The 23656-nt window shown below is 40.1% G+C and overlaps 1 protein-coding gene across 1 annotated transcript in view; it reads right to left on the bottom strand.

Moving 5' to 3' along the window:
• Positions 1-2068: 2068 nt before the first annotated feature.
• LOC128702423 (uncharacterized) overlaps positions 2069-23656 on the bottom strand; it is a 104486-nt gene continuing 82898 nt past the window's right edge. Inside the window, exons 4-5 of the mRNA XM_070102158.1 lie at positions 13744-13903; positions 2069-12767 (exon numbers count right to left, since the gene is read on the bottom strand). Coding sequence (XP_069958259.1) covers positions 12657-12767; positions 13744-13903 — 271 coding nt within the window. The 3' untranslated portion in view covers positions 2069-12656. The remainder of the gene's footprint in view (positions 12768-13743; positions 13904-23656) is intronic.

The raw sequence follows: 23656 nt of genomic DNA, 5'->3' as shown, positions 1-23656 counted from the left end.
CTGTGTGTTTCAAATCAACCATTAAAGATCATCTAAGATATATTGATCATTTGCCTACTTTGGTTTAAGTATTTACCCAGGCAATAGTGGGTTTATTCACTATTAAGTCCATTGATTATTGCGGTATTATTAGTATTTGCATAACACTGGCCTTCCTCACTCTTTAAATGTTGCCATCTGCTTTTGATGGTGATTGATGACCAGAGCGTTCATCATCCTCAACTGATGCTCATCCTACTTTGAATCGAGAAAACCTACAATCTCTCTCATTCCCTTCATCTCCCAGCTGAATGTGTCTTCCAGGTAAAAAGTGAGCCACTACTGGTAATTTCTTTTAATTATACTGTCTTTCCCTTCTAATTGCAATACTTATCAATAACAGTTGTAGATATCATTCATAATGTAACAGCTGCCAATGAAACACAAAAACCAAATAGGTTACAAAAAAAATGCTCCACATTGTGATTGTTGTTAGCAGCCTCGACTCAAATGTTCAATGACTTCAGTCACAACATAGCTGTGGACTCCAACAATTTGACTCACTAATAGTTTGTTGAGAAGTTTGGCTGTTTTTTATGAAAATAATAACAACAAAATGCTCTTCTACACATCTGAATTTTTTTTTTTCAATGAACTGGTTATATTCCACCGAGGCAGGGTGACCTAAAAAGAAAAACAAAAAATTTTCTTTTTAAATTGGGTAATTTATAAAAGAGAAGGGGTTACCAGACCCTTGCTCTCAACATTTAAGTCACCTTTTACAACACTCATAGCTTACGGAGGAAGAGTTCTTTTCTGTGAGAATTGAATTTATGATGAAGAGGTAGCTTTCCACCCACCACTCTACCAGTAATTTCATTCTTATAAGGCTCGGTTTAAAAACTTTTTTGTGAATATATTAATAAACACAACCACACATTTGAATTGACTGTCCAATTCTCATTTATTATGATTGAGGGCTGGGAGAGAGGAAGGTAGGCAAATGTGTTTAAACACACTTCTGTCACACTAACTTTGACCCTGGTATAAATGTAAACCTAGAAATTTTACTGTTACAATATTTATGAGTTCATTGCTTAATAAAATGATAAAAACACATTTGTGTTTTATTGCAATGTTTATTTTTTTTATTATTATCACACCGGCCGATTCCCACCAAGGCAGGGTGGCCCGAAAAAGAAAAACTTTCACCATCATTCACTCCATCACTGTCTTGCCAGAAGGGTGCTTTACACTACAGTTTTTAAACTGCGACATTAACACCCCTCCTTCAGAGTGCAGGCACTGTACTTCCCACTTGAGTCCTGGAGATGGGAAGTACAGTGCCTGCACTCTGAAGGAGGGGTGTTAATGTCGCAGTTTAAAAACTGTAGTGTAAAGCACCCTTCTGGCAAGACAGTGATGGAGTGAATGATGGTGAAAGTTTTTCTTTTTCGGGCCACCCTGCCTTGGTGGGAATCGGCCGGTGTGATAATAATAAAAAAATAAACATTGCAATAAAACACAAATACACATAGGAGACAGGAACTCATGATGACGTTTCGGTCCAACTTGGACCATTTACAAAGTCAGACCGAAAAGTCGTAGTAAGCTCCTCTCTCCTGTGTGGGAGTTATTTGTGTATTGTTCTGGTCATAGTATTGTGCCTTTTTTTCCTTGCATTGCAATAAAGTCACTACTGTCACTTTACCAGTTAATCCTCAACCTGCAAGTGAGTCTACAATGATCTTTGTCAATTCTGCACTCCTTGCTGCTTTAATTGTGCAGGTGACCCCTCCTATTCTCCATGGTCACACTTTGAGCAGAACTGAGAATTTTCCACCGGTGCTCATATCACATGGAGCAGTTAATGCCTTCTCTTGCCATGTTATTATTCTTCTTTCAACAAACCGGCCGTATCCCACCAAAGAAGGGTTGCCCAAAAAGAAAAATGAAAGTTTCTCTTTTCTAACTTGAGTAATGTATGTTGTTATTACTCACAGAAAATGTGCTATTCTGAAATTCAGAACTACAGTCTATTGTATAGTGGAAGGTATTTTATAGAAACACAGTAATTGAAAGAAGAACTTTTTTAATTGATGACAATATTATAAAAACATACACAAGGCTTCTAAGGTTATATAGGGATTTTTTTTTTTTTTTTTCAGCAAACCGGCCGTATCCTACCATATAGGGATATATTTATGAATAAAACTTGATACATTTTCCTCCTCAGGAAGGTTTGAAGTTCAAGCATAATTTGATCACTTGTCTTGAAAACAAGCCAAGGATGTTAGTATTTTAACACTTAGAAGCTCTGATAATATCATAGATTTTATGCCTTATCACTTAAAGATAGTATTTATTTGTATTTACAGTATATACAGTACAATATTGAACAAGAACTCAAATTAAAACTTAATCATAAAATATTATAAATTCCCAATTATTCACTTCTGGCATATTTGCACTGAGAAATATGCAGAGAAGATTAGCCATTACAGCATTAGTACTTAAGGTGAATAGTAATGTGCCAGCTACAACCACACACAGAGTTTGTAAGAGCATGCGGACTTAGGGACACATCATGAACCTGGTGGAAATATTACAAATTCTTTATCACCATTGCCTATATCTGGAATTAAATAAATATATATACGGTGCATGTGTGTGCACGCATGGCACGTGTATGTGTGTGTTAAAAGTGTGTGTGTGTGTGTGTGTGTGTGTGTGTGTGTGTGTGTGTGTGTGTGTGTGTGTGTGTGTGTGTGTGTGTGTGTGTGTGTGTGTGTGTGTGTGTGTGCGTGCGTGCATGCATGTGTGTGTGTGTACATGTGGTGCATGTGTGTGTGTGTACATGTGGTACATGTATGTGTGTGTGCATGTGTTTGTGCACATATGTATGTGTGTATTCACCTAATTGTGATTGCAGTGTGTGTGTGTGTGTGTGTAAGTAAAAACTCAGTAACAAAGAAATACACACCAAGCCATTAAAACAGAAAATAAGATTAATGCTACATATTTTGGCCTTATTCTGAGGTTCTTTTTTAACAGACTAAAAAGTCTACAAGAGATGAAGGCTACAAACAAAGGCAGACCACATGACCTAAGTCAGGGGCACAAACAAGTGATTTATGGGCAAGAGTAGGTAGATTATTATTATTATAATCAAAAAGAAGCGCTAAGCCACAAGGACTATACAGCAAGAGTAGGTAGAGCATCAGGTTTTCACTGGTCTTGTAAGATGATGAAACTGGGTGGTAATGCAATCTTAACAGGCTTGAGGATTTTGCACTTAATACAATGGTTACAATTCATAACATGCTGAACTGTATTGTGCATATTTTACCCTTGATGTGCCCAGTGTATATGAAATCCCTTGCAAAGACTAAACAATCAAACCTAAGACAAACTGTTATAAATTTATTCGTGAGAGTAACAGAACGTAAGATATGCACAAGACACTTTTCCAAGCTGTTAAGAACTAACCTTAATATTAACTGGGAAGCTTCTTCAATTATGTATAGAACAAACTGTATGTAAATCACAAAATACTGAGTTGCCAGTGACTGGATCTCGATGTCACTTCAACATTTCACAAGGCCATTGAAAACATGGTACTGTAACTACCATTGCCTTGAAGTCATTTGTTTCCTGCCTTTGACTTGTATTATGTGACCTGTCTTTGTATAAACTTGATCTCTTGTATACTTTTTAGTTTGCTGAACAAGGCCTCAGTGTGACATCGAAGAATAAGTTGTAATATAATCAATATGATTTAAAATGTCATACCCATACTCTATTGCAGTATATTTTTATTTTATTAATGTATTTTTGTTTTAAGAAAGTAAAGTCCTTAACAATTTAAAAAATCAAATGTTAAGAGATTCTTAAATAATATTTAATAATCAAAAATATTTATGAATTCTTTTTTGTAAAACTCAAGACGTGAAGTTCCTGGCAGTCCGCACAACTCTCAGATTACCCATACAGTCACAAACACTACCAGGTATGACTACAGTGCTTTACACAGTGTAAGTATAGCTTGGACAACCTTGGGTTTAGTGGCTGTAGCCAAGTTGTAACTGCCACATCACCAAAATGATCATAATACTTGTACCACCATGGTAACAATGAGTTGTGTATTAGACATTCCTATCTTTATTTGATACAACTACAGACATAATCTAATGGTTCTGGACTCAAAAGTTAAACTTAGGTACTAGAAAAGTGAACGTAATATATTTTCAATTCAAGTTTATGAATAAAAATATTTACTGTCATGAAATCGGTACTAAAATTTAATTAACAGAGTCTGCTGTAGTTACAATGGTGGTTTTGTGATGAGATATGTCTGACTGCTGACAACAATAATTTTTCTTACCAATAATTCATTTAAGCAAGGCTGACTACAGCTTAGATTTTCTTATCAGTATGTATTATTACAATGTTTTAGATTCAGAATTTATTAAAGGGTCATATTAAAGAGCTAGAACAGGATACAAGGTAGTTAGCAGTCAGCCAATCTATATTACGTAGAAAACAGGTAGTGCAACAAACCCAAGAAATAGGCCCTAAAGAACTTTTAAAAACATTTCATATAGTAAAATGCATATGAAATGTGTAATTTTTTATATGTAATTATGTATCGGTGAGTTTAATTATTTACTGTGACTGTTGCAGCAAGGAGGACACTAGAGGCAAAGGAGATATCATGTCCAAGGGTGTCCAAGGGTGTGGTGTAAATCTTATACAGAGAATTTGTAGCTTGGAGATTAGAAGGTGTGGGATTACTAAGAGTATTATCCAGAGGTCTGAGGAGGGTTTGTTGAGATGGTTTGGTTATTCTGAGAGGATGGCACAAAATAGGATGACTTGGAGAGTTTTCAAATTGGTAGCAGAGGGAAGGTGGGGTAGAGAGCACCCTAGGAAAGGTTGGAGGGAGCAGGTAAAGTATGTTTTGTGTGCGAAGGGCTTTAACATCCAGCAGGGTGTGTGTGAGCATGTTAGATAGTTGTGGAGGTAGATGGTTTTTGGGACTTGATGAGCTGCTGGAGTGTGAGCAAGGTAAGATTTGTGAAGAGATTCAGGGAAACTGATAAGCCAGACTGAATCCTAGAGGTGAGAAGTACAGCATCTCTAAGAATGGGTGGAGATATATATAGTTTGAAAAGGCATCTAAACTGTAGCATCAGTGCGCCTCTGACAAGACAGTGACAGTGTGAATGATGATGAAAGTGTTTCTTCTTTTTTGGGTCACCCTGCCTGTGGGAAACAGCCAGTGTTATAACAAAATTTCTGCATATTTGTAGTTAAAGGAACTGACCTTATGCTTGTGGAAGCTGTCTTCTGTTATAAATTAAGTGTAAATTTTTTAAATTTCAATGGTTTTGGCATATACTATTATCTTATTTCATCTGCCTACCACTCCTTTTGAGAATATTTTTCAGTATTCCTTCATTATTATTATAATCAAAAAGAAGCGCTAAGCCACAAGGGCTAGACAGCGCTGCAGGGCAGGAAGGAAACGAGGGCATCAGGTGACAAAAGGGAGATGGATGAGTAATAGGTTACGGATAACAGCGGGGCAGTGGATGGTGAAAGGGTAAAGGGCAGCAAGAGACTGAACTAGAAAGGGCTGAGGGGAGTGCGAAAAGTATCATCAGAGTTTGTGGAGTAAATCAGTCGTTGTCAAGAAGTCAATGAGAGAGTCAGGATTAAAGGAGGGTCCATCAGCAAGAAGGGAAGGTAAAGAGAGAGTAGTAGAACGAAGACGACGTTGGAGGTAAATTCTGCGTGCTCGTTGATAGAGAGGGCAGTCTAACAGAATGTGGCTAATCGATACTGGAACTTGACACTGCTCACAGAGAGGAACAGGGTGCCTCTCCATGAGATACCCATGAGTAAGATGAGTGTGGCCAATGCGAAGGCGGGAGAGAGTGGTCTCCCAACCTCGGCACTGATGACAAGAAGACGGCCAGTAACCTATGCTCGGTTTAATAGAATGAAGTTTGTTACCGAGCAGAGTTGACCAAAATGTCTCCTTGTGGCAAACATCAGACTCAATATAAATAGTTATCTTCTCTTACTGCAGTACTTAATTAGTATGTAAATATAAAACTCATTAACATAGTATTAGGATATTTAGTTGGCCTCAACCCCTGCAACCTCAACTAGGTGAGTACAGTGTTTCTCAGCCACTACCTGCTGAAACACAAGTTTTAAGGTTTAGCATTGCTCACAGGAGGCCACAGATCACTGCTTTAGAAACTCTGATCATCATGTTATTTTAAGGTATAGCACTTCACAAGAAAGCTGTAGACCACTGTTTAGAAAGTCTGGTTATTTTAAGGTTCAACACTGCTCACAGAGGAGCTGCAGATCACTGTTTTAGAAACTAGTATGATATACAGTATATTTTTTAATTAAAGTCCTCTTATTAATTTGATTTTTACCTTTTCTTTTCCCCCCTCAAAAGAAATATATTATGCCACAGGGATTCTTGATCCAAAGAATTGGCCCTAGCCTTCCTTTTTTTAGACTGAACCTGAATGCCTCCCATTCCCCTCCCTCCCCCACGTCACCATATGACACTACTGGTTTAGCACTTTCCCCCAATTTACACTTTTTTTTTTCTTTTCTTTTTTTTTTCCAACAAACCGGCCATATCCCACCAAGGTAGGGTGGCCCAAAAAGAAAAACGAAAGTTTCTCTTTCTAAATTTAGTAATTTACACAGGAGAAGAGGTTACTAGCCCCTTGCTCCTGACATTTTAGTCGCTTACGGAGGAAGAATTCTGTTCCACTTCCCCATGGAGATAAGAGGAAATAAACAAGAACAAGAACTAGAAAGAAAACAGAAGAAAACCCAGAGGGGTGTGTATATATATGCTTGTACATGTATGTGTAGTGTGACCTAAGTGTAAGTAGAAGCAGCAAGACATACCTGAAATCTTGCATGTTTATGAGACAGAAAAAAGGACACTAGCAATCCTACCATCATGTAAAACAATTACAGGCTTTCGTTTTACACTCACTTGGCAGGACGGTAGTACCTCCCTGGGTGGTTGCTGTCTACCAACCTACTACCTATAAGTAAATCTTTTATCAGTTTTAATAAGATCTTTAATTCTTGTATTAATTCAGTTTATCAAGTTGTTCTCTATTCCGTGTACAGTTTTAAATGATGGGTTATATGTATGTTTGCACACACGTGCACACATTATCTATTCATAGTATTGTTTATTGATGTGTATTATCAAGGTCATTTAGGTATCTATTTCTTGGGCTTGTAACACTTATAAAATATACTTACTATCTTGTGTATTTTCCTTGGAAAATACAAAGATTATATTCAAATTTGTTTTATATGAGGTTCAACATAACTAGTGGGATGATACTTAGTGACTTTGTTAACATAGGAATAGTTCTATGGTCTTACTGGACGGTGAGAGGGAAAGCCAGTGTCACTGACGTGCAAGGTCATCATAGAACAGGCAAGTATCCAGGAGTCATAAAGGCCCCACTTCAAGATTGGTTATTTATTCCCTTTCCCAAGGAAAGCAGTTAACTAAATTATACAGCTAAATGAAGCTGTATTATATATAAATTTTAGTGTGGTAAGGTTTTGGTGCAAAATTAAAAATTAGCATATTCAAAAACTGTATAACTATAGTTAACCGTTATCCTTGGGAAGAGTGAATCTTTAGGTGAACCATCATCATTGTTTACTACAATATATTATATTATTAGTAATCAGAGTAGCTGGGGTAGTCACACTGCCCTCCATGAACACAAAATTCACTCGGCCAATTTAATGTAAAGGTCAGCTGAGTTTATTACAGGTTAAACAATGATGATGGGTCATAGCATGTGCTATAATGTCCTTATAGGCTTCCCAGTATTTCCTAAGCCACAAGGCACAACTTCCTGTGTTTGTACCAGAGTGAGGTGTGGCTGTACCAGAATCTTACTGGACATTTTAGTATTTTGACTTTTTTTGTGAAGCAAATACATAGCTCTTTGCCATGTCAGGTATTTTGTCAAGTGAAATATTTCCAATAAACTTGCATGCCACACCCCATTAAGTATCATTTCAATAATATATGGTCCCATTGTTGGTACATGTAAGCCTACAGCAACTAAAACTTCATATAGATTCTGTCTGGTTTTCTGATGAGTCACACACTGGTTTTGGTCATATCACAATCTTGTTTTAGAATTTAAATGTTAAAAAATAGTAATATTTTTAATTTTTAATGCCACGTTGTGTCAGTCAACCACACAGTAACACCTTACTTAATTAAAGTTGCATTCACCTATATTTCCTATTAATTGATATGGTTTTAAATTTCAAGGAAATAGTATATGAAGCATTCTCCTTTAATTTGTAAATCTTAAATTACTAATATTAAATTTACTAATATACATACTGTCTGTTGATCTTAGGATTTGTAAATCTTGACTTTGAAGAGGTGTTCAGTTAACTTCATAATTTATTTTATATTGTTTTGTCATGAATTCAAATGCCTTCAAGAGGTTTCCAAACACACTATTAGCCAACATCAGTGTGAAAACAGCCCTCACTTACATTAAGAGTGATGCATTATAATCCAGTCCTTCCTAGAGTAAGTTTTAAGCCCTATCAACTGTTAAGTTTCTAACCTTTTAGTGTACTTTTATCCCTAACAGTTTAACATACACACTGAGAAATATAACTCTTAGCATACAGTATATCCTACCTACCTAAGAGTCCCATAAAGCTTTTTTTAATCCTACACGAGCTTTGAAACCCATCATTAGCCCTCTAGTATGGGCTTAAACAGATCTGGTGTTTTCATAAGAATGTCTGTGGTATATCTTAAGGTGCTGAGCCATTGTCCCAAACTTCATCCTCAGAGTGGATTTACTCAAGTTGTTCATCATTCTAGCCTATGGTAAGTAATTTTCCCACTGCTATGAAAGGTCTAAGTAGGTGACAGTGACTAGTTTCCCTAAAGTAAGATACTGTATATTACTTTTGTTCACTGCCTCCTTTAATTTCTCATGATTAATTTATAACTTATACAATATCTTAACTCTGTATATGATTGAATTTATTGAAACAAAAGCTAGGATTGGTTACTGTAGTTATAGGAGGATGAAAGGAGGAGGGAGTACAGGAGACATCAGTGTAGCTTTTCTTTTTAACATCCTCATTGTTTCTGTGTACCTGTGTAAGCACATATATCCTGTAAATGACAGTGTTGATGGGAATGCTTGTATGCATGGATTTGTAAGCAAATTTTTACTTAGTATACCTCTGTGTGACCACTTAAGTGTTTACATGTGCTTTCCAGTTTGCATATCTTTGTGCATTAGTGTCCTTGTGTGTGGGTGTTTGCTGGGAGTCATGTGTGAATGCATTTGTATATACACAGAGGTTATACTAGATATACGCTTAAATAACCACATTCACATATAAGCATTTACATACTGCATTTATACAATGGATAATTTTGTGTACACGGCTGCTCATACAGGTACACAGGTATTCATGGGTATTAATACAGGTACACATGACTACTCATCAGATACACAAGGCTAATCATATGGGTACACATGACTGCTCGTCAGGTACACATGACTGCTCATCAGATACACAAGGCTAATCATACAGGTACACATGACTGCTCATCAGGTACACGTGGCTAATCATACAGTTACACGACTGCTCATCAGGTACACATGATTGCTCATCAGGTACACATGACTACTCATCAGGTACATGAGTACTCATACAAGAAACATCCACCTCCATATTCACTTATGTTCATACACATAACAAGGAAGTTAAAAGAAAAAGAGCCCCACTACTCCTTTCAACAACTACCTTAAATTCAACTAGATTCAATAGCTATAAAAAAATACAATTTTGATATGCTAATGATCAGTTTGTTTTAAAGCCAATCGACTGCATGAGGGTTATTAAAACTGTATCACCTATGTGCCACCACTCTTTGTATAAAATGTACACTGAAAGATTTAAATCTCTCAGTGTACTTACCTATACAGTATACTGCAGATATAGCATCAGGAAGACTATAAGCACAGTCTACTGTGAGCTGAGATGATTACACTTTATTTAAATTGGTTTTCTGCATTGTTCTCTGTGCCAGTGAAAGTCTGTTGAAGACATAGGAATGAGAAACTTAAATCAATGCAGCAACTAAAACAATTTAAGCCTTATTTATGTTATAACCATGGTATCAAAGTATATAATATGTTATATCATGGCTATGGTAACTTTCTTTGGTAAGGTTTAATTTACAACTGCTGCTTTATTGTGGTATTTCAAGCCAAAGTTAAGTTGATATGTTACTACATACTTTGTTCATACATGTTATTAGTAAATATCTGTAAGATAAGATCAAACAGAAGTATGCATAATAATGCTTCACCAGAAGTTACAATAACTCATAGCAAAGTACCTTTGCAAAAAATTTTAGTTACAAGACTCCAACAATAAAATGATGTGGTTCTTACAACGCCTGGAAGCAATAAGAGTAGCCTCTTATGTTCTTATGAGGCTACAATAAAATGATATTTGTAAACTAAAAAAGTATGTGTGTGTGTGTGTGTGAATTTGGCATGGATGATGTTACTTTCTTCACAAAACTGTAATATGACCAAAACACAGTTTTGTTATCCTGACCATACAGTAGCAGGGCAAGCAAGTACCTACAAGGGCCGACACATCTTGCAGATGGTGAGTGTTATCACAAAGAGTGCGGGACTAATATCACAGTCCATATGTCACAGCCAGTTAGAAGCAAGGCTAGACTCAAGAAAATTAACTCTAATGTATAATTTATACTTATTATAATTCTGGAGGGACTAGTTTCCATTTCAGTAATTTCTTACCCTAGACTTTACAAATAAACTTGTTAACCTATATTTAGAATATCTTCCTTGTACATTTTTCTGTAAGAGTTTCAGCATTGCTTCTGACACTGTTTGGTATTGTGAAGTCACTTGGTATTGCACAACAACAGAGTAGAGATTTCTATACAGTCTGAATATGTTATCAAATTAAAACCGACTCATTCCACATTAGGATTTCCAAGTATAGTTTGCACAGAAGTACCACAGACTGTTTTGCTTTGCATTAGAGTGTGTTAAAACTGAAGGCCTGTGAACTATCTTAAGCACTATAAAATGCAGCCTTATTAATTTTTATTGTATATATTAATAAGCAGAATTCAGAATTACTGCTAATGTATCCCAGAGAGCACCTCTCAGTGTTTATATCCTGCCCATAATTCAGATATATAAATTAGAATACCATAAAAATTTCTCTTTGTAAGTGAAGTTTGTTGTTCCAAATATATTATTAGCAAGCTTTCAAAAAAGAAGAGTTCATGTATAGATATTCTCTACTCTGTTCTAAACCTACACAAAAGTTAATTAAAGCTTTAAAAACAAGCTATTTGAAAACAGCTAGGAACTCTTCAAGTTTTGGTGCATCTTTGCCTAATGCCATATTGACCAGTGGTCATTCTGCGTCTCAAAGCTGCCCTCGTTCTATCAGAAAATACTCACCCCTAAATACTCTTTTTTTTTTTTTTAGCCTCTCCCAAGGGACACAAACTCCAAAAAAGGCAAGTACAAAATTAAAATAATCATCGGAATTCTTACAAAAATATGGCACACACTTTTGCTTTGTTTCGAATGCCTTTAGACATCACACCCTTAAAGAGACAATTAACCTTATTGACTACAACCAACTGCCATCTATAAGGCAGTAACGATTGTGGCTCCAGCATCTCCTGGTCACCCTGTATCACAACTTAGTGGAATTACAGTTTCCCACGTAAGCCCTCTTCATCCTTCCCTGAGATATGGGATAATTTCACATAAATGTGACGCAGGAAGGATGGGGAGCCACAGCTAACAATATTTATTTACTGACTTACAAGGACATTTGCCACAGTCCAAGGTAGGACGGAGATCAGTTTTTCGATGTTGACTCAGTTTGGTGGTTATCACATGATAACTTGTGACCATAACAGAAAATCACTTGTAGCCTCCATATATCATAAATTTTCAGTGTTTACAATAAATGTGGGAACTTAGAAGGTATTGCACGATGCTCAAGTAACTACCCTGGTATTTTTAAACTATCAGACATGCTCAAACTTATTTTACGAAAGTTTGAAAATCCAGCTAATGATCGGAAGAAACCCAGCACACTTGATAACTGATACCACACTCCATTAATTTCACCATTCCTTAATATAACATCACAGGAATTGTGTTTATTGCTTTTGAGTGAATAAACTTACAACACTGTTATGTAATTAAAAGCTGCCATTGATATATATTGAGCAAAACATTCTTGTTTCTCGCTATTATAGCAAAGTAACTGGCAGTGGTTGGAATGTAAACCCTGATTGAGGAATACTGAATGATACAACAATTAAAAAATTAATGAAAATATAGATGATGCTTGTAGTAAAAAATGCCTAATTTTCAGTACCTGTATAGTATTGTTCTTTTGCTAATCTGTGGCATCAGTGTTAAACTGACAAATGCACTAATGCTGTCTGATGATATAAAAAATTCTAGGTAGCTGATTATTCCCACTAGTAAACACTTCAGCATTGAGCAGTGGAGGCCAAGGTCATCTATCCTAGAGGGCTACAGTTTGAGGACCAGCTCTGAGAGAATCTGGTTATAATTGTGTTCAACATTGAGTGAGGGAAGGGAAATGGTGCGGTCACCATCACGAAGGTTCACCATCTCCAGCACCTGCAAGACAAGAGGAAAGTCATCTTTGGTCATGTGGACAGTTATTTAACTCTGGGTATTAGGTACTGTATCTTAATGCCCTTATCTGTTACTACATACTGTATATACTTTATGCACACCTGCACTAAACTATGAATAAATGCTCGTCCCTTCTGCCCCCTGCTAACTCAAGTAGGTAATTACACATGATCACTAATAAGGAATCACATAAATTGACACAAGATCAATTTTCTTTTTAACACACCAGTAGTCTCCCAGCAAGGAAATCCTGTGTAAAAGTCAAAGTATGTTCCATTTCTCTTCCCTCCACCCCTTCCCCACACTATATGCACCCTCATGATATACAATCCTTCATGCACTATTATTAACTTTATCTTCTCAGTCCCTCTTAACCAAGCCAACCTTTCAGCCCAAACCCTTTCATCCTAACTCTATTCCTCATCTTTAACCTATTCCCCATCAACCTATCACTCACCCAATCCTCATCCTATTTCCCATACTCCCCCTATCTCCAATCCTGAACCTATCCCCCATCCACACATTATTTCAAATCCTGAACCTATGCCCATCATCCATGATCTTGATATTATCCACTTCCTCACTGTATCCATAATCCTCAACGTATCTGTAAACCCTCTCTAAAACTTGACCAAATAGCTTACAACCTCCCATCATCACGCTAACTAGCTTCGCCTCACTTTTCTAATAACTAGTGAAAAAAAGCAAAATACAATAACTTTTAAAACAAGTTCAATGGAAACATTTCGGTCCTGGGACCTTAGTCATTCCATATTGGTGGAGTGATCATTGTTATCAATTTTCTCTCTTTTTTCCACTATATGTTCGTATTATATATCTTTATATCCCTTCTGATAACTATTAACACAGGTAGATCAAGAAGAGCAAGAGCTAATTAAAACACAAAATAAGGATAGTAACAAGGAATGTTGGCACCCACAATCCGTGAGGAGCTGACCTGGGGTCCCTGACGGATTCCAAGGGGCGTGGAGGAACCGGAGGAGGCTGGTGTCTTGTCTGGTAGGAGAGGTAGGATAGACTCTGTCACAGTGCTTACCAAGCAAGGATCCTCATCACGCAGCACTCGTGGTAACACTGTTGATGGTGGTTTCCGCGGTCTGTCGACACAGTAATGGGTGGAACATTAAAATGGTATAAAATACCGGAGGAAAGACATTGTTTCATACTATGGAACAATGCTCTTCACGAGACTGAGGGACTGACCACCTCAAAACTTTAAGGGTGATGGACTGATTACATCGTCTTCAAGTATCTTCTGCTTCTATCAACTTTTCTGTACTCGACTGAAGAAGCCTACTGTGTAGGCGAAACGTTTCGAAATAAAGATACCTAACTGTTGCATATGTGTCTTACCTAACAACAGTAATGGGTGTAAGACATCAGTGGACGGTCGTGGGAGGAAAGACAACAGTGGACTGTCATGGGAGGAAAGACAACAGTGGACTGTCATGGGAGGAAAGACAACAGTGGACTGTCATGGGAGGAAACACATCAGTGGACTGTCATGGGAGGAAAGACAACAGTGGACTGTCATGGGAGGAAAGACAACAGTGGACTGTCATGGGAGGAAAGACAACAGTGGACTGTCATGGGAGGAAAGACAACAGTGGACTGTCATGGGAGGAAAGACAACAGTGGACTGTCATGGGAGGAAAGACAACAGTGGACTGTCATGGGAGGAAAGACAACAGTGGACTGTCATGGGAGGAAAGACAACAGTGGACTGTCATGGGAGGAAAGACAACAGTGGACTGTCATGGGAGGAAAGACATCAGTGGACTGTCATGGGAGGAAAGACAACAGTGGACTGTCATGGGAGGAAAGACAACAGTGGACTGTCATGGGAGGAAAGACAACAGTGGACTGTCATGGGAGGAAAGACAACAGTGGACTGTCATGGGAGGAAAGACAACAGTGGACTGTCATGGGAGGAAAGACAACAGTGGACTGTCATGGGAGGAAAGACAACAGTGGACTGTCATGGGAGGAAAGACAACAGTGGACTGTCATGGGAGGAAAGACATCAGTGGACTGTCATGGGAGGAAAGACAACAGTGGACTGTCATGGGAGGAAAGACAACAGTGGACTGTCATGGGAGGAAAGACAACAGTGGACTGTCATGGGAGGAAAGACAACATTGGATTGTCATGGGAGGAAAGACAACAGTGGACTGTCATGGGAGGAAAGACAACAGTGGACTGTCATGGGAGGAAAGACAACAGTGGACTGTCATGGGAGGAAAGACAACATTGGATTGTCATGGGAGGAAAGACAACAGTGGACTGTCATGGGAGGAAAGACAACAGTGGACTGTCATGGGAGGAAAGACAACAGTGGACTGTCATGGGAGGAAAGACAACAGTGGATTGTCATGGGAGGAAAGACAACAGTGGACTGTCATGGGAGGAAAGACAACAGTGGATTGTCATGGGAGGAAAGACAACAGTGGACTGTCATGGGAGGAAAGACAACAGTGGATTGTCATGGGAGGAAAGACAACAGTGGACTGTCATGGGAGGAAAGACAACAGTGGACTGTCATGGGAGGAAAGACAACATTGGATTGTCATGGGAGGAAAGACAACATTGGATTGTCATGGGAGGAAAGACAGTGGACTGTCATGGGAGGAAAGACAACAGTGGATTGTCATGGGAGGAAAGACAACATTGGATTGTCATGGGAGGAAAGACAACATTGGATTGTCATGGGAGGAAAGACAACAGTGGATTGTCATGGGAGGAAAGACAACATTGGATTGTCATGGGAGGAAAGACAACATTGGATTGTCATGGGAGGAAAGACAACAGTGGATTGTCATGGGAGGAAAGACAACATTGGATTGTCATGGGAGGAAAGACAACATTGGATTGTCATGGGAGGAAAGACAGTGGACTGTCATGGGAGGAAAGACAACATTGGATTGTCATGGGAGGAAAGACAGTGGACTGTCATGGGAGGAAAGACAACATTGGATTGTCATGGGAGGAAAGACAGTGGACTGTCATGGGAGGAAAGACAACATTGGATTGTCATGGGAGGAAAGACAGTGGACTGTCATGGGAGGAAAGACAACATTGGATTGTCATGGGAGGAAAGACAGTGGACTGTCATGGGAGGAAAGACAACAGTGGATTGTCATGGGAGGAAAGACAACATTGGATTGTCATGGGAGGAAAGACAGTGGACTGTCATGGGAGGAAAGACAACATTGGATTGTCATGGGAGGAAAGACAGTGGACTGTCATGGGAGGAAAGACAACATTGGATTGTCATGGGAGGAAAGACAACATTGGATTGTCATGGGAGGAAAGACAACATTGGATTGTCATGGGAGGAAAGACAGTGGACTGTCATGGGAGGAAAGACAGTGGACTGTCATGGGAGGAAAGACAACAGTGGACTGTCATGGGAGGAAAGACAACATTGGATTGTCATGGGAGGAAAGACAGTGGACTGTCATGGGAGTAAAGACAACAGTGGACTGTCATGGGAGGAAAGACAACAGTGGACTGTCATGGGAGGAAAGACAACAGTGGACTGTCATGGGAGGAGAGACAACAGTGGACTGTCATGGGAGGTAAGACAACAGTGGACTGTCATGGGAGGTAAGACAACAGTGGACTGTCATGGGAGGAAAGACAACAGTGGACTGTCATGGGAGGAAAGACAACAGTGGACTGTCATGGGAGGAAAGACAACATTGGATTGTCATGGGAGGAAAGACAACAGTGGACTGTCATGGGAGGAAAGACAACAGTGGACTGTCATGGGAGGAAAGACAGTGGACTGTCATGGGAGGAAAGACAACAGTGGACTGTCATGGGAGGAAAGACAACAGTGGACTGTCATGGGAGGAAAGACAACAGTGGACTGTCATGGGAGGAAAGACAACAGTGGACTGTCATGGGAGTAAAGACAACAGTGGACTGTCATGGGAGGAAAGACAACAGTGGACTGTCATGGGAGGAAAGACAACATTGGACTGTCATGGGAGGAAAGACAACAGTGGACTGTCATGGGAGTAAAGACAACAGTGGACTGTCATGGGAGGAAAGACAACAGTGGACTGTCATGGGAGGAGAGACAACATTGGACTGTCATGGGAGGAAAGACAACAGTGGACTGTCATGGGAGGAAAGACAACAGTGGACTGTCATGGGAGGAAAGACAACATTGGACTGTCATGGGAGGAGAGACAACATTGGACTGTCATGGGAGGAAAGACAACAGTGGACTGTCATGGGAGGAAAGACAACAGTGGACTGTCATGGGAGGAAAGACAACAGTGGACTGTCATGGGAGGAAAGACAACAGTGGACTGTCATGGGAGGAAAGACAACAGTGGACTGTCATGGGAGGAAAGACAACAGTGGACTGTCATGGGAGGAAAGACAACAGTGGACTGTCATGGGAGGAAAGACAACAGTGGACTGTCATGGGAGGAAAGACAACAGTGGACTGTCATGGGAGGAAAGACATCAGTGGACTGTCATGGGAGGAAAGACAACAGTGGACTGTCATGGGAGGAAAGACAACAGTGGACTGTCATGGGAGGAAAGACAACATTGGATTGTCATGGGAGGAAAGACAACAGTGGACTGTCATGGGAGGAAAGACAACATTGGATTGTCATGGGAGGAAAGACAACAGTGGACTGTCATGGGAGGAAAGACAACAGTGGACTGTCATGGGAGGAAAGACAACAGTGGACTGTCATGGGAGGAAAGACAACAGTGGATTGTCATGGGAGGAAAGACAACAGTGGATTGTCATGGGAGGAAAGACAACATTGGATTGTCATGGGAGGAAAGACAGTGGACTGTCATGGGAGGAAAGACAACAGTGGATTGTCATGGGAGGAAAGACAACAGTGGATTGTCATGGGAGGAAAGACAACAGTGGATTGTCATGGGAGGAAAGACAACAGTGGATTGTCATGGGAGGAAAGACAACATTGGATTGTCATGGGAGGAAAGACAGTGGACTGTCATGGGAGGAAAGACAACATTGGATTGTCATGGGAGGAAAGACAGTGGACTGTCATGGGAGGAAAGACAACATTGGATTGTCATGGGAGGAAAGACAACATTGGATTGTCATGGGAGGAAAGACAACATTGGATTGTCATGGGAGGAAAGACAGTGGACTGTCATGGGAGGAAAGACAGTGGACTGTCATGGGAGGAAAGACAACAGTGGACTGTCATGGGAGGAAAGACAACATTGGATTGTCATGGGAGGAAAGACAGTGGACTGTCATGGGAGTAAAGACAACAGTGGACTGTCATGGGAGGAAAGACAACAGTGGACTGTCATGGGAGGAAAGACAACAGTGGACTGTCATGGGAGGAGAGACAACAGTGGACTGTCATGGGAGGTAAGACAACAGTGGACTGTCATGGGAGGTAAGACAACAGTGGACTGTCATGGGAGTAAAGACAACAGTGGACTGTCATGGGAGGAAAGACAACAGTGGACTGTCATGGGAGGAGAGACAACAGTGGACTGTCATGGGAGTAAAGACAACAGTGGACTGTCATGGGAGGAGAGACAACAGTGGACTGTCATGGGAGGAAAGACAACAGTGGACTGTCATGGGAGGAAAGACAACAGTGGACTGTCATGGGAGGAGAGACAACAGTGGACTGTCATGGGAGGAAAGACAGTGGACTGTCATGGGAGGAAAGACAACAGTGGACTGTCATGGGAGGAGAGACAACATTGGACTGTCATGGGAGGAAAGACAGTGGACTGTCATGGGAGGAAAGACAACAGTGGACTGTCATGGGAGGAAAGACAACAGTGGACTGTCATGGGAGGAAAGACAACAGTGGACTGTCATGGGAGTAAAGACAACAGTGGACTGTCATGGGAGTAAAGACAACAGTGGACTGTCATGGGAGTAAAGACAACAGTGGACTGTCATGGGAGTAAAGACAACAGTGGACTGTCATGGGAGGAAAGACAACAGTGGACTGTCATGGGAGGAAAGACAACAGTGGACTGTCATGGGAGGAAAGACAACATTGGACTGTCATGGGAGGAAAGACAACAGTGGACTGTCATGGGAGGAAAGACAACAGTGGACTGTCATGGGAGGAGAGACAACAGTGGACTGTCATGGGAGGAAAGACAACATTGGACTGTCATGGGAGGAAAGACAACAGTGGACTGTCATGGGAGGTAAGACAACAGTGGACTGTCATGGGAGGAAAGACAACAGTGGACTGTCATGGGAGGAAAGACAACATTGGACTGTCATGGGAGGAAAGACAACAGTGGACTGTCATGGGAGGTAAGACAACAGTGGACTGTCATGGGAGGAGAGACAACAGTGGACTGTCATGGGAGGAAAGACAACAGTGGACTGTCATGGGAGGAAAGACAACAGTGGACTGTCATGGGAGGAAAGACAACATTGGATTGTCATGGGAGGAGAGACAACAGTGGACTGTCATGGGAGGAAAGACAACAGTGGACTGTCATGGGAGGAAAGACAACAGTGGACTGTCATGGGAGGAAAAACAGCAGTGGACTGTCATGGGAGGAAAAACAGCAGTGGACTGTCATGGGAGGAAAGACAACAGTGGACTGTCATGGGAGGAAAGACAACAGTGGACTGTCATGGGAGGTAAGACAACAGTGGACTGTCATGGGAGGAAAGACAACAGTGGACTGTCATGGGAGGAAAGACAACAGTGGATTGTCATGGGAGGAAAGACAGTGGACTGTCATGGGAGGAAAGACAACAGTGGATTGTCATGGGAGGAAAGACAACATTGGATTGTCATGGGAGGAAAGACAGTGGACTGTCATGGGAGGAAAGACAACATTGGATTGTCATGGGAGGAAAGACAGTGGACTGTCATGGGAGGAAAGACAACATTGGATTGTCATGGGAGGAAAGACAGTGGACTGTCATGGGAGGAAAGACAACATTGGATTGTCATGGGAGGAAAGACAGTGGACTGTCATGGGAGGAAAGACAACATTGGATTGTCATGGGAGGAAAGACAGCAGTGGACTGTCATGGGAGGTAAGACAACAGTGGACTGTCATGGGAGGAAAGACAGTGGACTGTCATGGGAGGAAAAACAGCAGTGGACTGTCATGGGAGGAAAAACAGCAGTGGACTGTCATGGGAGGAAAGACAACAGTGGATTGTCATGGGAGGAAAGACAGCAGTGGACTGTCATGGGAGGAAAGACAACAGTGGACTGTCATGGGAGGTAAGACAACAGTGGACTGTCATGGGAGGTAAGACAACAGTGGACTGTCATGGGAGGAAAGACAACAGTGGATTGTCATGGGAGGAAAGACAACAGTGGACTGTCATGGGAGGAAAGACAACAGTGGACTGTCATGGGAGGAAAGACAACATTGGATTGTCATGGGAGGAAAGACAACAGTGGACTGTCATGGGAGGTAAGACAACAGTGGATTGTCATGGGAGGAAAGACAACAGTGGACTGTCATGGGAGGTAAGACAACAGTGGACTGTCATGGGAGGTAAGACAACAGTGGACTGTCATGGGAGGTAAGACAACAGTGGACTGTCATGGGAGGAAAGACAACAGTGGACTGTCATGGGAGGAAAGACAACAGTGGACTGTCATGGGAGGAAAGACAACAGTGGACTGTCATGGGAGGTAAGACAACAGTGGACTGTCATGGGAGGAAAGACAACAGTGGATTGTCATGGGAGGAAAGACAACAGTGGACTGTCATGGGAGGTAAGACAACAGTGGACTGTCATGGGAGGTAAGACAACAGTGGACTGTCATGGGAGGTAAGACAACAGTGGACTGTCATGGGAGGAAAGACAACAGTGGACTGTCATGGGAGGTAAGACAACAGTGGACTGTCATGGGAGGTAAGACAACAGTGGACTGTCATGGGAGGTAAGACAACAGTGGACTGTCATGGGAGGTAAGACAACAGTGGACTGTCATGGGAGGTAAGACAACAGTGGACTGTCATGGGAGGTAAGGACATACCAATAAAAAAAAATGTTCAGAGAATCTTTACATATAATAGAACAGTAATTTTTTCGCTAATATCTTGTATGTTTGTATAATAGTAAGATTTAGTTTAGTTTGTGTTTTGAAGAAATTTTACATTAGTGTTTGTAATGGGTATTAGATCCCATTGCAGTGCTGCGTGACCCTTGTGGGTTTAGCGCTTCGTTTTGATTGTAATAATAATTATCTCCCATTATAATACTGGAATAATAATAGAACCTCTGTGGTAAATGTTGCCCCCTGAAGAAGAATAAGGCTGATGCTGGTAAACGTCTCTTGATCCAAGGAAATGGAACTGCAATTCACTTCACTGTAATAACCCTGATTGCCTTCCATTCCCTAGGCGATTTATGACATAAATTTAATGGTGGTAAAAAATACTGGAATCCTTAAATCAACTGAAACTCCACGGTAAACTCTACCCTTATTTAATTTACTATCAGCAGTAAACAACTGACATTCAGCTTGATGGAGATCTTGGGAAAGGACCTTCAGTAACCAGTATTAACTCACCTATATGTGGTTGCAGGGATCGAGTTCAAGCTCCTGGCCACACCTCAACTGTGTGTGCGTGTGTAATTGCAAGAATAAGATTTTTTTATTATAAATTAATCGTTCAATTTTCAAGTACCCAGTAATTTGTTTTTACACTGTTTCTTCTGGGGTCCCAGAAGAGGAGGAGGAAAGACAGGAAGATAAAATCTAACAATCTGCAACAACATATAAAGATCTAAGATCAGTCATTACAGAAAATAATCTGAAGCGCTCTTAAACAAATTACAGTAATTCGTATGTAGTTAACACACAAGAATCTTTAGAGGAAACCCAAATGACTCATTCAAAACATACATATGACTAATAGCAAAATACACTGGTGGTGTAAAACCCTCACCTAGAAAAGTACAGAAACTCGAGAAAAACCAAAGATAGAGTCAGCATTTGTGCAGGTCTCTCCTACGGGTTTAACGCCCCCCTCCCATAATTATAATTGTATAGGCCTTACCTGACAACTTTATTACAAGGAAGGAACGAAGAACAAGACGATACATGATTAAAAATATACCTTTGGGCATAGGAAATGTAGATAAGGATAAACTCTTTGCTAAAGAAATATATTCATTGAGAAGCACTAAACCCGCAAGATAGGTCACGAAGCATCTATACTATATAAATTATACACGACAACAAACATCCTCTTTTAACAGCCATATTATTATAATAACTAAGCAGTATCCCCTTCGTGAGTCATATACCGCTGTAATAATGAAATAAACTACTGTTACCCATGTTTCATTTAATTTTTCTTGCAGCCCCATGAAGGGGGAGCCTCGATTCTAACGGGCTCTTAGTCCAAGGAATTGGAGAAAGTATGACTTCCTTCCATTTCCTAAGCGTTGTATGACATCATCCCCATAAATATATAATACTGATATTGTTAATAGCTAAATAACACAGACATTAGCTGGAAATCCTGACGATACATTAAATAATTAAAGATAAGCTGGAACTGCCAACTCCTTCACTGATATTCTAAGAGAGAGAGAGAGAGAGACAGCATAGGAAAAGCCTAATTTTCAAATTGATTTTTTTTTTATAAAATGTAACCCTTTTAGGTTTAAATGCATAATATAACGATCAGATGTCAGGAAAAATAGAATTATTTATTTATAGACGATAAACGGTTTCAGGAGAGATGAATGAAGTGGTCAAACGAGAGGATATGACACATCCCATGGGATAAAACAAAGTTGTATGCTCAAACTAGCCATCAGTAACCATCAACCTTATACGTCCAGAGGTAATTTATCTTCTGATGTGAATTCAATATAACAAGACAAATCTGAAGCCTTATTGGAATCTAATAATGATATAGTATGCTGAGTGAAGGGAGAATCTCCAAGCTTGTCAGGGAAGACCTCTGCTGTGAAAAGGTTCATAGCTGCTGTAGTTTATAGAAATATTTGTCTTATAGCTATAAGACTACTGTAAATTACAGTACACAGAGATGCAGTCTAGTTCAAGGACCAGACAGTGACACAGCACTAGGGAATCAGTTGGTTATAAGCGATTTCCAGGATAAGTTCGAGGCTTGTCGCCCCTACAGACACAAACAATAAAGGTCTCTATACATTAAGTGCATGACCAGTTGTATGTATCATTAATGCTTTTCTGTGAGGTATGGTATGAGTTACCCATGTAACTGTGTGGGTAACTCCCACCACCCACATGTGTGTTTTCAAGTATTCACTTCCTTCCACCCTTTAACTGACGGAGAAGAGTGTAGTGTGTGGCACATCTTACACATCACTAAAGGAGCCATGACTCGACTCCTGCAGCCACAATTAGGTGAATACTAAAAGTTTAATTGCTAATTTATAATTACAAGTATAGATATTATTCTCATGATGTCCCATTTCTTGTATGTCTCATGAAATCGTAATAATACAACTGTAAACAAACCACGGTACGGGTGGGGCTCGAACTCAAAGCAAGTACGTCGTAAAACTCCAGGGGCTTACGAACTGGCCTGGAGTTTTACGAATCACTTGCCGTGAATTCGACCCCCACCCGTACCGTGGTTTGTTGTATGTATAACATACAAGATTAAATTCCCAATAAACTGTTACACAGTATTTTCATAAATCATTCCATCTATCAGCTATCGATGGAAGCCTGGGAAGACAGCTAGACACGGATGAACTCAGAAACTGGCTATCCAATACAGCGAACACTAGCAGACAGACGAGCGGACAGATAAAGTGTGATAAAGAGATTCAGCGTGAAAAAAATAGCAACTATTAAGTCATATGCAAGTCAATAACCCTCACC

Source organism: Cherax quadricarinatus, chromosome 80, assembly GCF_038502225.1.
Source record: "Cherax quadricarinatus isolate ZL_2023a chromosome 80, ASM3850222v1, whole genome shotgun sequence".
NCBI classification, from domain to species: domain Eukaryota; kingdom Metazoa; phylum Arthropoda; class Malacostraca; order Decapoda; family Parastacidae; genus Cherax; species Cherax quadricarinatus.
The sequence above is the reverse complement of the archived record's forward strand: the minus strand, read 5'-3'. Positions and strand labels throughout refer to the sequence as shown.